At 46.6% G+C, this 14,381-nt stretch overlaps 1 protein-coding gene and 1 pseudogene across 2 annotated transcripts in view; both read left to right on the forward strand.

Moving 5' to 3' along the window:
- The window catches only part of LYAR (Ly1 antibody reactive), a 31,998-nt gene extending 18,170 nt beyond the window's left edge, over window positions 1-13,828 (forward strand). For both annotated transcript variants that reach the window (XM_085849255.1, XM_085849256.1), the window contains exons 4-10: window positions 1,255-1,362; window positions 3,086-3,166; window positions 3,927-4,296; window positions 8,252-8,311; window positions 9,133-9,221; window positions 9,375-9,452; window positions 13,259-13,828. In XM_085849255.1, the coding sequence (XP_085705381.1) occupies window positions 1,255-1,362; window positions 3,086-3,166; window positions 3,927-4,296; window positions 8,252-8,311; window positions 9,133-9,221; window positions 9,375-9,452; window positions 13,259-13,828 (1,356 nt within the window). The remainder of the gene's footprint in view (window positions 1-1,254; window positions 1,363-3,085; window positions 3,167-3,926; window positions 4,297-8,251; window positions 8,312-9,132; window positions 9,222-9,374; window positions 9,453-13,258) is intronic.
- Window positions 13,829-14,028: 200 nt separating this feature from the next.
- The window catches only part of LOC147014987 (general transcription factor II-I repeat domain-containing protein 2 pseudogene), a 693-nt pseudogene continuing 340 nt past the window's right edge, over window positions 14,029-14,381 (forward strand).

Below are 14,381 nucleotides of genomic sequence, written 5' to 3' on the forward strand. Positions count from 1 at the left end.
GGCAAGCAAACTCACTGAAGATGTGGGAGTGATGCTGACCATGCCCGGTAACGCCGGACGGATGCAGTACCATACCGACACCCCAGCACAGACAGCAGAAGAATACTTCAAACGCAACTGGACCATTCCACGAGTCGACTACCTGCTCAGAGAATTGCAGTACTGCTTCACTGAGCACGAGACGGGCGAAGCAGGCACTGCACCTCATCCCGCTTGGGAGAGTACACACAGAAGTCATCAGTGAACTGGTGGACTTCTACCAAGATGACCTGCCATCGCCAATAGCAGTTGACACAGAGGTACACAGCTGGCAGATAAAGTGGAAGGACAAGTCAGCATCAAAGGTCCCAAACACAGCAGCAAAAACCCTCAAGCAGACAGACATAATTCTTCTCAAACATCCACTGCTTGATGTATCTCTTTTGCATTATGCCCGTAACACAATGTGAGTGTGAGCAGTACATTAACGGACCGAGATGTCTTAAGACTTGAATGCACACAACAATGTGTGAAGATCAGATGAATGGACTGCAACTGCGCCCATTGACTGGTGTGGACTTAGATATGAATGACATCCTTGATGACTTTACAAGGCAAAGTCCATGGAGAATGGAGCTCTTGGACATCCTTTGGTTTTAACCCTGCTGCCTACATGAGCTAATGATGTACAAATAGCAAACTGTCACTTCACTCAGTCGACCGGAACAAGCTTACATTCATCACTATTGAGGACAATACATCTTTTAGCTAAATATTGTCAAATGAAAAATAAAAGGGAAATTCATTGACTTGAATAAGGCTTGGTGGTAGGTTTCATAATCCTAAAAAAAATTTGGATCTGCCTCTGGGTTCGAACCAACTGCCAGTTTCAGAATATGTTTGACCTGCCATTTGTGGAACATTAAATTATCATTGTCCCGGTATTAGAGTGTGGAAAGGTGAATGGACACTGTCCACTCTCAGCATCGCTTTGAGAGACCATTTGCCATCCACGAGGGTCAAAAACCCTTGGTGCGACGGTTGACTTTCTCAACCTGTTGATGAGACATTATTCTGCCAACTCTAGTTTTCCTTTTTGTTTTTTATTTCTACGGGATATAAGCATCCGGGTAGTTTTTACATTACTTATTGATTTAACTTTTATTTTGCATTGGGTGGAACTAACAGTGTATTTCCAGGAACAAATTTTGAGATTGTTTATGCTTGGATTTCTTCTGTTTATGCTTGGATTTCTTCTGTTTGTGCTTTTAACAGCAAGTCAAGCAAGCGATTGAATCGTGCCGTGTCAGTACCAAGGCTCTTCCCATATTGCAATGCTTGGTTCAGTTGCAGAGCATTCCATTAAAGAAGAGGAAATGTCAAGTAAGGTTGCAGTTTAATTTCAAAGAGTTAAAAAAAAAAAAAAGTAATTCATCAACATCTACATCTACCATACATAATACAACTACTGTGTGTTTTTTTCTTCTTCTCCATTATCTCGACTAATTTTGAGGCACAAATTCAGAAATTGAGCAATGCAGGGGGGAATGCAGCGAAAAGGGACATAAGGCAGTGTACCTGGGCATGAAGGCATGTACTGGGGTGTTAAAACTCACCCAAACAACAGCGTTTTCCTTTTAACCACACACACACACAATAGTATAGATATAGCGGTTAAAAAACCAGGCAGGAGCAGTTCAAAAGTAAAACCCATGCTATCTACCTGGCAAAGGCCTGTGTGCATGCATTCCTCCTCCCGCTCCCACCACCCCAATATGCGCGTTCATCCAACCTCCTCACGATCCATGCTAACCGTGCAAGCGTGCCGGCGATATACTCATCCTTTCACTCGCACACATGCATGGATTTCCCCACAACCGCGCTGCACAGTGGCACATACCGCGTGGCATCAATGCCGCAGCATGTCCGCTCTCCACATGGCTTCGGTGCTGCAGCACGTCTGCTCACCATGTGCTGAAGCACATGGTTCAAGAGACGGCCGCATAACCTCCAACACAGTGCCATGTACCATTGGCCTAGATGCGAGTTCAAGTTTGAACCGTGCGCGTGTGAAACCCATGCATCGCAAACATGTAACCACACACACACACACACACACACACACACGCACACACACGCACACACACACACACACACACACACACACACACACACACACACACGCACACACACGCACACACACGCACACACACGCACACACACGCAGTTATTTGTACCATGTTTGTGTGCTGTCTCCATACCTCTTCGCTTTCAGCAACTGCCGACTATTAATATATTGCAGCAACTATTAGTATATTTATGTTAATATTTTGTCATGAAAGCAGATTACACACACGGTAAAAACTGTGGATGTAATTGCCGAAAAAGGACCTCTGTGGACTGTATCGCCATGGATTGCAAAAGCAGCTTCGGAAGCATTGAGTTGCGCTTAATGAACTTGCACTCTCTGCACATTCCTTAATTTTTTTCTTCACTAAATATAATCGTCCAAACAGTAGAAAAGGTTTTGTTTTATGCTTTGCTAAGGTAAATACACTTGGTTATAAAAATCACTAATTTGTTTAAATTTTCAGATTTCACTCCAGATTTTGACACGCAGTCAATAAGATCCAATTTCCAAATCAGATAAGAATTTGAATTTATACTTGAATTTGTCCGTGAGTGTAGGTCGTGTTTCAAAATCGAGGCATGTTTGAATTGGCTGAATAAAATACCGAATTAAGACCCGAGCAAGCTGACGGCTGACCAAGGATGTGCCTAATGAAGGATATAATTAAATAATGGCGGTTTTAATTAACCCAAACACCCAATGTTCACTTATGCATTTCGTTGAAGTTCCCTTGGTATGCATGCAAAGTTTGGGGCCTGAGGTTTCAAGGTTTTTGGAGTTATGGAGTGCGCACACACACACACACACACACACACACACACACACACACACACACACACACACACACACACACACACACACACACACACACACACACACACACACACACACACACACACACACACACACACACACACACACACACACACGTATAGATATAGCGATAGCAATGACCTTGTCGTCTGTGCTCTGAAGAATTATTTGCAGAACTCGCTGAAAGTGACTGACTGTGAAGTCGTGGACGAGATCTGGAATGTCATCTCAATTAAAAACTTGGTGAGTAGTCTGTCGTTTTCTTTACTTGTTCTTCTATTTAATACAGAGGTGCAGAGGAGAATACTGAGAGTACAAAAGTAACAAACTGATGGTGGGGCATTGGAGTCACAGGAGGATGTGATCAATGGAATGAATGAACGGAAAAAGAATGGAGGAAATGCATATTAACCTGCAAACAGGAAGTTTGTGTTCGGGAGGGTTAATGGGGGTAAAACAAATTGTGGGTCTGGGTGGGTTGTTGCATCACCTGTTTTCAAAGCCCTGGAGGGAAGAATAAAAGTTAACTTTCGGAAGGTAGTTCCACAAAGTGTAAAAAGATAGGATTTGGGAAGTTTCACCTGGATGTAGTTACTGGAGGTGTTCTCCAGTAATTGATTTGTAGTTTTTCACCCTCAGATTTGGCTTTTACAGCAGATCAGATGACATCCTTATTTTGGTTTGAAGTGTTGTATGATGAATGAACAAACTGTGAAGTGCTTCATTGTTTGGTTGAAATTTGTGTGATTGCTTTGTCTTGGTCGGACGTGAGTCCATACCTGGACCGGTGTCCTGGTGGAATTCCATGTATCCTGTTGAGATTGAGCAGAGGAGTTGGCTCCCTTGCCCAATTAGTTGCTTCCTTGTTTAAGTGCATTCCAACCCCCTATACACAGTACTTCATTTGTTCTTTTTTGGGACGTTGAATCAAATGTATAGCTTGAACTTGTGATGCATGCCAATTTTGATGCAGTTCAACTCCTTTGTCTGATTTGTCGTTTAGAGTGAACAGAAACCAAAGCAAATTCAAAAGTCTGGAGCAGGAACCCTGGACAGTACTTTGGAAAAGGAGGACACCGTGAATGAAAAAGTGGAAGGTGCAATGAAACTTGACAAGAATAGCAAGCGGGAAAAGAAGAGAAAGAGGAAGGAGAAGAAAGAGGCTGAAAGTGCTGGTGAGGTATGTGAGCAAGAAGAAAGGTCAAGAACGAAGAAGCAAAAATCTGAAGATGCAACCGATGCTGATGTCGAATTAAACAATGAAAACCCATCAGTTGAAAAGAAAAAGAAGAAGAAGAAGAAATCCACGGACAAAGATTCTGAAAATTGTGGAGTGGAAAATGACAAGCAGAAGCAGAAGAAGAAGGAACAAGGTGAGATTATGCAGTGCTTGAAGTGAATATTATCATTTTCAGGTACAGCAAGTCCTCGCTTCACGTTGTCACTTCGTTCTTGAAAAGTGTGACCTTTAGCTAATCAAATTTCCCCAGAAGAATAATTGTCTGGAAGGGAATGTTAGGTTCCAGCGTGACATTTTATCACCAAACAAAAGATGTTGTTGCGAATTCGCGCCCGCCGGCGTGCAAACGGCCACGTGACTCGAGTCGCGGCACGTCGCCCACCGGACGGACAATTCTGTCGTGACCCTCTCGCAACAATGCCGGGAGCTAGTCACGGGTGGGGGTTTAACCTCACCACGACCGTGCCAATTGCCCACCCGCGCAGGATAGGGTCGCTCGCCAAATTCGATCTACCTAAGTAGCTGCGCGGAGGGTCGACCGGGCGATCACACCACGCCACAGGCCGACTCCGGACACGAACCGCTTAAGCGGTCCAATCCGTGCTTCAGTGATAACCGAGCGGTGTTATCGTCGGCCTTGACGGTTCCGATTAATTACTTGGTGTATTAAGCCCACTACGAACGCTTTACGTGAAGCAGGATGGAGGGTCAATTTAAAGGAAGGAGACGAAGCGAAACAGGCACAGTTCAACATGCAAGCACTTTATTTACACGACACACGGAGAGCACACATATACAGTCAAACAGTCAAAATGCACATATAGCAATTAAAACAAAAGCAACAACGCAGAGCTGCAACCGAATAAGACCGACACACGGCAACACTTAAACAGTTCTACTTTACAAGACACGGCGCCACAAGATCCATACAAAAACCCCGAAAAGAAAATGGTGACTTCCCTTTGGGGCCGTCGAGTCCCTCTCCCATGTCCGTCGGCGTGGTCGCGCCTGGCCGCGACTCCGAGCCCTGGCGTGGTAGGCAAGTCCTCTCCGGCGTGCCTTGCGCCGGCACGTGTTGGCCGCTCGATGCCACGGACGGGGTTGCCGGTGCTATCCCAGCGCAGATAGAAGGGGGGGGGGAAACGTAGTTGCTCGAGGTCGCGGTGTGTGGAATGGCAGATGCTCCGTCCCGCCAGCGGGGTCTCAGGACCGCTCCACAGAAGACCAGGCCAGCAGCCACCACGAAGAGCAAGCCGGAAGAGCGGAAGAGGACGAAGAGAGCAAGAGCACTACCACAAGCGCTCCGCCCGTGTCCGACTTTAATAGCCTGGGGCTTCGCCCTTCACTCCGCCCCCGTTTTCGGCTCCGCCTCCCCTCGAGCTTCTTGGAGAAGCTTCTCGAAGGGGGCGTGCCCTCACGCTTTCCCTCCACCCCGCTCAGTCCGGGGGCCGAGGGAGTCAGTTTTTGGCTTGGAGCCACAGCATTATTCCCCCAAAAAGAGGCCCCCACCTTTTCTCACTTTTGACCTTTGACCTGCATCGCTCTTCCGCCACTCCAAAGCGCAGGGAAGTCAGACGGGAAAAACAGGCCGGAAAAATCCACGCGCCATCGTTGTGCCTTCTTCTTTCCCTCCTTGCGTTCTTGACGGTTTCCAACGCGGAAACCGTCGTAGTGTGGACCGTGGAGGATGGCGTTCGTCAGCGGGGGTAGTGGCGAAGATGGTGGTGGTTGTTGTGAGGGTGGCGGTTGAGACGTGGTTGGTTCAAAATAAAGACAGAACAGAAAAACGGCTATCTCAAAGCGTCGCAGCCCGAATGAATCGCATAAATTCCCTCTCGACAACGGATTTGGGCTAACTACACATGTACTTAAGAGATATCTCACCTACGGGACCTGAATGGTGGTTTGCGAATTTCCACAGCCGTAACAATATTATATAATGTTATGGACTCTGAGTTCGAGGCTCGCCATGAGGGGAAGCACTCGGATTCCTCCCGAACGCCCAGTCCTGAGGCCGCAGGGCATAGATAACTCCGTGCACCAGATGGTTGCTAAGCAACCATGAACACCGATTGGCACTGCCAATCTTGGCAGTGTTGCACTACCTTGCGTGATGCCTTACCTGTGGACGGCTGAACCAAGGGAGGGTCTTGTGCCCTCAGCGCACACCCAGATTACTGCCGAGCGATACAGTGCACTGGCTCACAAGAGCAAATTAGTGGGGCAGAACTTCCCGGCTAAACGAACATGCGGACCACACTGGACCAATGAAGGAAAGGACTGAACTAGCTGGGTACATTTATAACAAAAGCAAATTATTCATAAAGTGAGGGCGAAACAAACAAAGTAGGTCAACAATAACTTAAGGTTTTATTTCAGCAATATGTGCAGCAGGGGAAAGCAATGATTCATGGGATGTTGCAAAAATAATGCATTTATATACAAAGAGAATACACAGGGCAGAGCAAACCCGATATAAAGAACTTGCACATCCTCAACTCTTGCAAACAATACAGGAGCCATCTCACACCCGAGTAAGTTAGAGAGCATGACAGATGATGGGCAGTTGAGGTGTTCACGACCTCTTTTAATACCTAGCGTGGCTGGCAGACCAATGCTTCCCTGTCCCTTAGGGGGGGAGGAGGGAAGAAAACTGGGGGTGTCTATGTTGCATGAGTGGGAGGTGCAAGTGTGATGCAGAAGAGGAAGAGTGAAGGAGTGCGTGTCTATAATTGCTCTTTTTGTACTTGCGTCTACAGCAGACAAGGCAGTTTTTTTTTTGGAGCGCTCTCTGGCCATGAGCTTGTGCTGGACTCCAATCGAGGGTCGTTATTTAGTGGAGCTCCGGGACTACCAAGACGGCGACATGGTGCCCCAGCGCATACTTTTGCTTCGAGCTGCACGCCAATATGTTCCGACTTTTAATGTCCTCCATTCCCCAGCATCCCAAAGGACTGTGGTGAGCGTCTGAGGAAGTGACTGTGGTTGCGGAGCTTTGTAGCAGTTGTAGTGAGGTCAGGGCAGCGCTGTGGAGTTTGTGGTGAAGAGGTTGAAACGGTTGTGGTGAGGTGATTGAAGTGTTTGTTGTGAGCAGGCGTTTGTGGTGAAGAGGACGAGCATATAGGTTATTGTGGGGATTTTTAGGAAGGTGTTTAAAGTTCGCAGAGAGATTGTAGCATTGATGGTCCAAGTACTGTGAAGGTTGAAGTGAAGTTCCCATTGAATAATGGCGCACGGTTTGAATCAGGTTTTGGTGGCACATGCTAATGAAGCTCCTCGGGTCGTGTGTGGCGTGCAAGTGTGAAATAAAGTGAAATAAAATCGATGAAAGAAGAGCAAATGGAATTAAAGTCCGAACTAAAATCCCTACGCAACGCATCTTGTCCCAAATACCCGCGAGACATGATGGAAGGGCAAACTGAGCGAATACTCATGAAATAACTGTCACGGGACCGCTATATGTTGGGTGCCACTGCCTTGGCAGAGTGCCGGCTTCGCAAATCGCAACAATAAATATACAGTACAAGTTTTAAATAAATTTAAATAAACAATTTGATATTGCACTCACCAATCACTTAGCAGCTGCGTTCCCTGTTTGGATGTTCATAATCACTTTGGATCTCTGTGTCACAAAGCACCGTAAATCCCGGTGTATAAACATCTTGTACTGTATGTACTGTGGGTGGGCTTATATACTGGTATTTACAATACGGTTTATTTATACTGTAGCTTTATTAAATCAAGGAAACCCATTAGTTTGGGACTAAATTTGAGTTTTTAATGTGTTTTGATACAGAAGAGCATGTGATAGTTATCGGCTGTACACGACGTTATAATGGAATGTTACGCAATTTTAAATAGGTATGTTCTTTAATAGCCTGGCGACCGAACGACATTGAGCAAGGACTTGCTGTGTTCTCAACTTGAGGTGGCAGAGATGTTTTCTGACCTCTCACTACCCCCCCCCCCCACCACCACCACCACCACCACCTCTCCCCAAGCAATCAATAGGTACAAAACAATAGTATAATCTGCTTTGTGGACATAATACCTATAATATTCATTCTCTCCCTTTTATATGGACAAAGTGAAAAAAGGAGCTGCTCGCTTGAAATGTGAAAGTGAAGATTTAGATGCTGAGGTTCAAGGTAGGAATGTCGATTGTTTTCCAGCCTAATTGGTCATGTGTTGTGTGATTGTTATATAAACCTTCCAAGTTTTTGTGTGAAAACGAGAAATGGATGCCATTTTGAAATCTGACCATTGGGGGAATTTATTTATTTTATGGGATTGCCACACCCATAATGGTAAAAAAATTAAATAAATAAACTTGTATACTGTGTGATGAGAGTGAAGTGTGCTGCACTACTTTAATGGTCCAACTTGAAGAGTTTATATTGGAAATGCTTTCATGGTACACTGTATCTAAAATGTGGTGTTTAAAATAATTAATAACTCATTAGGTAGAACATAGCACTCTGCAACAAAAAGCATTAGAAATCTGCCAAAGTTATTGTGATTCCGATGTTCCAAAGTCTGTTGGAGAGCGTCGGCATTGCCAAAGCAGTTTCTTAGCGAGGGTTATACTTGGTGGTTTGCCATTGCCTTCCCAGCAGTAGTTACAGTAGGAGTTAGTAATTTGTTCAAGGTGCCGGCGGTAGCTCGCCGTCTCTTCATGAGGACACCATGGGATCTTTAACATCCACCAACTAATGTAGGTGGACAGGACGCCCAGTTTAACATCCATCTGAGGGACGGCACACACTTTGATGAATCACCTTGCCTGTAAAATACTGGGATGACAGTTTATAACTGGGTAACTGGGTAGCCCGTCTACAGTCACGTGGATATAAATCTTCCTGTTATTGTGAGAGCTTGCTTTTACATTTGATGCTCGATGTCGACTTCCATTAGATTAGGTAAAATTGAGAAATGTCGTCACATTTCTGTCCTCTTTTGTTTCTGCCAGGAGAAAAATTTAGCTGGAAAAGTGCAATCAAATCGATCCTCCAGGAGGCTGAGGGCAACCAAATGTCTGCTAAGAAGTTGAGGAAGAAAGTGAGTTTTTGTATTCACACGAATCGACGGCATTGAAATGAATGATAATATAAAAAATGGTTTTCCTTCATTTTTGGATCTTCCAGTTTGATCACTGTCCACCTTGCTGTGCTTTTTTGTTTGTTTGTTTGTGTTTCTCATTTGTTTCTTCAGGTGATTGCACAGTACCAGGTACACACTTCTGGAAAACCTACTTTGAGTGAGAATGAACTAAAAACGAACTTTGACAAGGTGATTGTGAAAAATCCTAAATTTTCTCTTGTTGAAGACAAGGTGTCTCTTTTGGTTTGACCTCCTCAGTGAAGGCTTTGATATGTTATGTTTTCATTTTAAATTTATTTTTATTTTTATTTTATTTGAGTCCATTCTTCTTCATTCATCCTTCATCTTTCAGTGTAATTAATTGCAATCTGAAAATTCCATTTTGGTTTAATAAGTTTGAGCTGCAGCCAGGCTTCCAAATGTACTTTCTTTAGAAAATGAAGCTGTTATTGATTAAACACCTTTTAAAAAAAGTGCTTTTGTCACGATTTTTTTTTCCTCGTCATCGTAATCGTCATCATGTAGCATGCCCTATAAAGGGTTTAGTGCTGCTGAGGTCGTCCATCCATCCATCCATTGAAACCATACTCTGTGCAGAGTGTTGGTAATGCTTAAGCAGTCTCCTTGGCTATTGGGCACAATCCTGATCGGGTCGCCACTCCGACACAGGATACCAGCAAGCTGACGCTCATTTTGTCGACCTCGGAAGGATGACGGGCAGAGTCAACCCCACCTGGTATTTGTTCAACAGCTGAGGGGGATTTGAACTCAGGATCCTTGAATCCCAAGCCCACCACCTTAACCATTAAGCCAAGACCAGGCATGCTGAGGTCATAACTGTTACAATCCTGGTCGGGTCACCATTCTGACTCGAAGTCGGCAGGAATTCTGAATTTGTTCATGGTGCCGGCCATGGCTCTCTACTGTTTATGAAGCTCACGGTGGCATTTTTAAATGTCCACCAACTAATGCTGGCAAATGGAATGCTCAGTTTAACGTCCATCCGAAGGACGGTACACATTGAATCACCCTGTCTGTGAAACACCAGAATGACAGTTTATAGGTGGGTCAGGATTCAAACCCAGGCTAGACAGGGTAGAGGTGAGTGTACATGTGTACCTCCAGGCCATCCTGCCAGACAAAGCGCTTTTTTGGAAACGTTTTTGTTTGGCTTTCAAGGAAGTAGTCCGTCTGCAATCGCGTGGATATAAATCTTCCTGTTGTTTTCTTTGCTATCATCATATATTGAACTTGATTATTTATTCATTGTTATTTATTTATTTTACTCTTCGAGAAGAATTATTGGGATTCGCTGGATGCGGCGAGTAACCAACGAGGAAGTGTAGATAAAAATGGGCAGAAAAAGTTAAGGGAGCTGGCTAAAGAGCAGTATCTGGCATGAGCTGGACATGTGTGAAGGATGGGGTAAATTGGATGGCCAGAAAGGTGGCGAGATGGATGCCGGAAGGAAAGACCAATAAGAAGGTCGAAGAGAAGATTGAAGGATGGGATTAAGGAAATAGCTAACAAGTGAGGAATTCAACACCCCAAAATACACGCAGAGGGTCAGAAACTTTGGAGACTGAAGGGACTCGGCATCGAGTTGATGGGAGTGTATTGAATTAATTAATGAATTGATTAATATACTGACAGAAAATTTACAACAGCTTGATGCAGTTTTGTTTGGATGTGCAAAACCATGATTCATGAGTGGTTCAGTTGATCGCTCTTACAGAGTGTTTTCTGGTAGAATGTGATAAATTAGCCTTGTCATTTTGTGGGATAAGCTTGTTAACCTCTGGTTCCTTGATGGTTCCATGCATCAGCAATTGTTACGTCCACCACCAAACATAGACAGAGGTTGTTTTCACCCCTGTTTATCTGACTGACTGTCATTGAGCGGGATAACTCAGAAAGTTGTGGACGCATTTGGCCAAAGGATGGTGCACAATGACCAATTAATTTGATTTTGGTGAAGATCTGGATACGATAATTTTGTGTGATTCTTCATAATTGAGAGATAGGTCCAACTATGATATTGTTATGGTGGTGGAAATTCACAGAACACCATTCAGGTTCCCCAGAGATCAGTTATTTCGATAAGTGTGTGTTCCAGGTTAGATTTCCCCACCGATGTATAAAGGGAATTATTTGTGTGCCGGGCTGTGCCTCTGAGTTAGCTGTTATTCTTTCTCTATCTTTTATTTTAAACAAACAAACATCTTCTCATCGCAATACCATCACACCATCCTCGACAGCGGCAAAGTGCCGTCGGTGCGAACTCGTGCCGCGACAGGCAGGGCGATTTCAACCACGTCCGCGTGCGATCAGCCGCCGCGACAAGCAGGGCGATTTCAACCACGTCCACGTGTGATCAGCTGCCGCGACAAGCAAGGCGATTTCAACCACGTCCACGTGTGATCAGCCGCTTTCACGGCAAAATCGGATCAGAATAGCCTTACCCTCTGAAGGAGCTGGCCAATCAGAAGTGAGAGGGGCGGGGTCAGCCAGGGGTGAAGGTTCAAAGGTGAAAGGGGAAGGCGGCTTCTCCCCTCGGGGCTATAAAAAGCAGTGTGAGGACGCTGACAGTTGAGTAGAGTTCGTTCGTCGGAGGGGCGCAGTTCGTCGTTGGAGCCAGCCAAGTCCGCAGTTCACTGGAAGGTTCGCCAGCGCAACCAAGGGAGCCAGCCAAGTCCGCAGTTTGCTGGAAGGTTCACCAGCGCAACCAAGGGAGCCAGTCAGAGCTCGGGGGGGGGGGGGGGGTGGGGTCCGGGCAACCGACCCTGAAGCGGTCGGGCGAAAGACCGTTCACTCCTCCAGCACGTCGTCGGCTAGGCCCGACCGACCAGGCCGCAGTGAAGGCCGGACGACCGAGGGGAACCGTACAAGCTGCTCGTCAAGCCGCCCAAGCGACTGGCACGTTCGCGACGCAACGGACCGAACAGAGACACCAGGGGTCGCCGATCACGAAGACCATCGAGTTGCCACAGGGCGGCGAGGTAACCTGCCCGGTCTCTCAGGACCTGTTCTGGTCATCCCGGCCCTTAGTGCATTAAAGGTTCACGAGCCCGATTCTGTTCTTTTTTTGGGTTTTGCATGGAAGTCTGTGGGCCCTGTCTTATAAGTAGAACTAGCGATACCCGTGCACATGCACGGGATAGCAGTACAACATAGCTGGTAGCAGACGACAGACCGTACACGGGGAATGACAAAAATACGCATTGTGCAAATTGCAAGTGGTACTATGGAACGCCAAGACTTCCCAAACATTGCCAGCATGTCCGCTAAGTGCCACAGCAATTTCATAGGGATCGTGTGACGGCGAGCCGAGTTTTTAGTGTGCAAGCTTGGTATTACAAGTAGAATTGTTAAGTGCATGCTCGCGTACATAATAAATAGATATCAGCTGTAGGCTTTTGCTTGTGTCTTTTTTCCCCATCCCCCCATTCATTGCATTGCTTGTAAAAGAAATGCCTCTTTGTTTGAAGGTAAAATCCTGCTCGTCGTGTCATTTCATTCCATTGACTGCTATGGTGCGTACGGAGAATTAGCTGGCTTTTAAAGCCGATAAAAGTAAATCTGTCCGACGGAACTTGGCGATTTAAAACCGCTCGGCATTCACACACGGTACGAGCACGCTTAAGCGGCTCGTTTCCGTACAAGTTCTCGTCGAGGTACAAACTCTTGGGAGTCTGTCCGCGCGAATAATTAGGTAAATCGATAATTCTGCGATAAACCCTGTAGCGCCGAGGTCGGCAACCTGTGGCCCGCGGGCCAAATGCGGCCCGTGAGCTCCTCCCGTGCGGCCCGCGGAGCCTTGTCCGGATTTCCATTAGGTGCGGCCCGCGAAACATTTTTCTGAACCGACGGCAAATTTAACATATGTGGACATATGATTCTTCCACATATATCACAGTCTCTGTACGTCACAATAAATTATTTTCGCTTCTAGTCCACTTAACTTGGTCTTAAATATTTTTTCGTTGTTGTTTCAGATGGCTGAAGGTACCCTCACTAAGAAGAAGAGGAAGCTGTTAGACGAGAACCGCTCCTTCAAAAAGGAATGGGAAGCGTTCTTCTTCGTCGAGTGCAAGGGAAAGGCTTTGTGTATCATCTGCCACGAGACCATCGCCCTCATGAAGGTGTGCAACGTGAAGCGTCACTGCACTTCGGTGCACCCCAAGCAAGCTGCGTTGTCTGATGACAAGAAGAAGGCAGAGTTCGGGCATCTGAGTGCCCAGCTGGAGAAGCAGAGTGCCTTCACGAAGAGGAGCGTCTCTTCGACACAAGCGGCTGCTCAGAGCAACACTCGGGCCAGCTACCGTGTTGCACACCTTGTGGCCACCAACCTCAAACCGTTTAACGAAGGTGAATTCCTCAAGGAGTGCATGATGGCCGTGGTTGAGGACGTGTGTCCTGACAAGTCGAGAGAGTTTGCGGCCATCAGCCTGTCTGCCAGGAGCTTGACCCGCCGCATAGAGGAGATGGCCGCCGATTTCCGGGGCACCCTGAAGGACATGTCAGTCCGCTCGCTTCTTCTCCATCGCCTTGGACGAGTTGACTGACATCAAGGACGCGGCTCAGCTTGCCATCTTCTTCCGCGGCGGCAGGGACGACTTTGTCATCTTTGAGGAGTTCATCCGACTCATCCCACTCAGCGGTACCACCATTGGCGCCGACGTGTACAAGGCAGTCACAGACTGGCTGAAGGAGGCCGACCTCGATCTCTCACATGTGCGGCATCACGACCGATGGAGCGCCCGCCATGGTCGGGGACAAGAAAGGCTTTGCGGCGCTTCTTGTGAAGTACCTGCGCAGCCTTGGACACCAGCAGGATATGAAGCGCTTTCACTGTCTGGTGCACCAGGAGGCTCTGTGCACCAAGTCTGTGACCATTACGGAGATCATGACTGTCGTCGTCAGGGCGGTGAACTTTGTTTGCGCCCGTGCTCTCAACCACAGACAGTTCCGCGATCTCCTGGCTGACGTTGAGGCAGAGTTCGGCGACCTGATCAACTTCTGCAAGGTCTGTTGGCTCAGCCGAGGAAAGATGTTGGAGAGAGTCTTCAGCCTGAGGGATGAGCTGGCGTCTTTCTTGCGGGAGAAGGGCAATCCTGT

This window comes from Eptatretus burgeri, chromosome 12 (assembly GCF_056783735.1).
Source record: "Eptatretus burgeri isolate ZD-2024b chromosome 12, Ebu_testis_v1, whole genome shotgun sequence".
Lineage (NCBI taxonomy): Eukaryota > Metazoa > Chordata > Myxini > Myxiniformes > Myxinidae > Eptatretus > Eptatretus burgeri.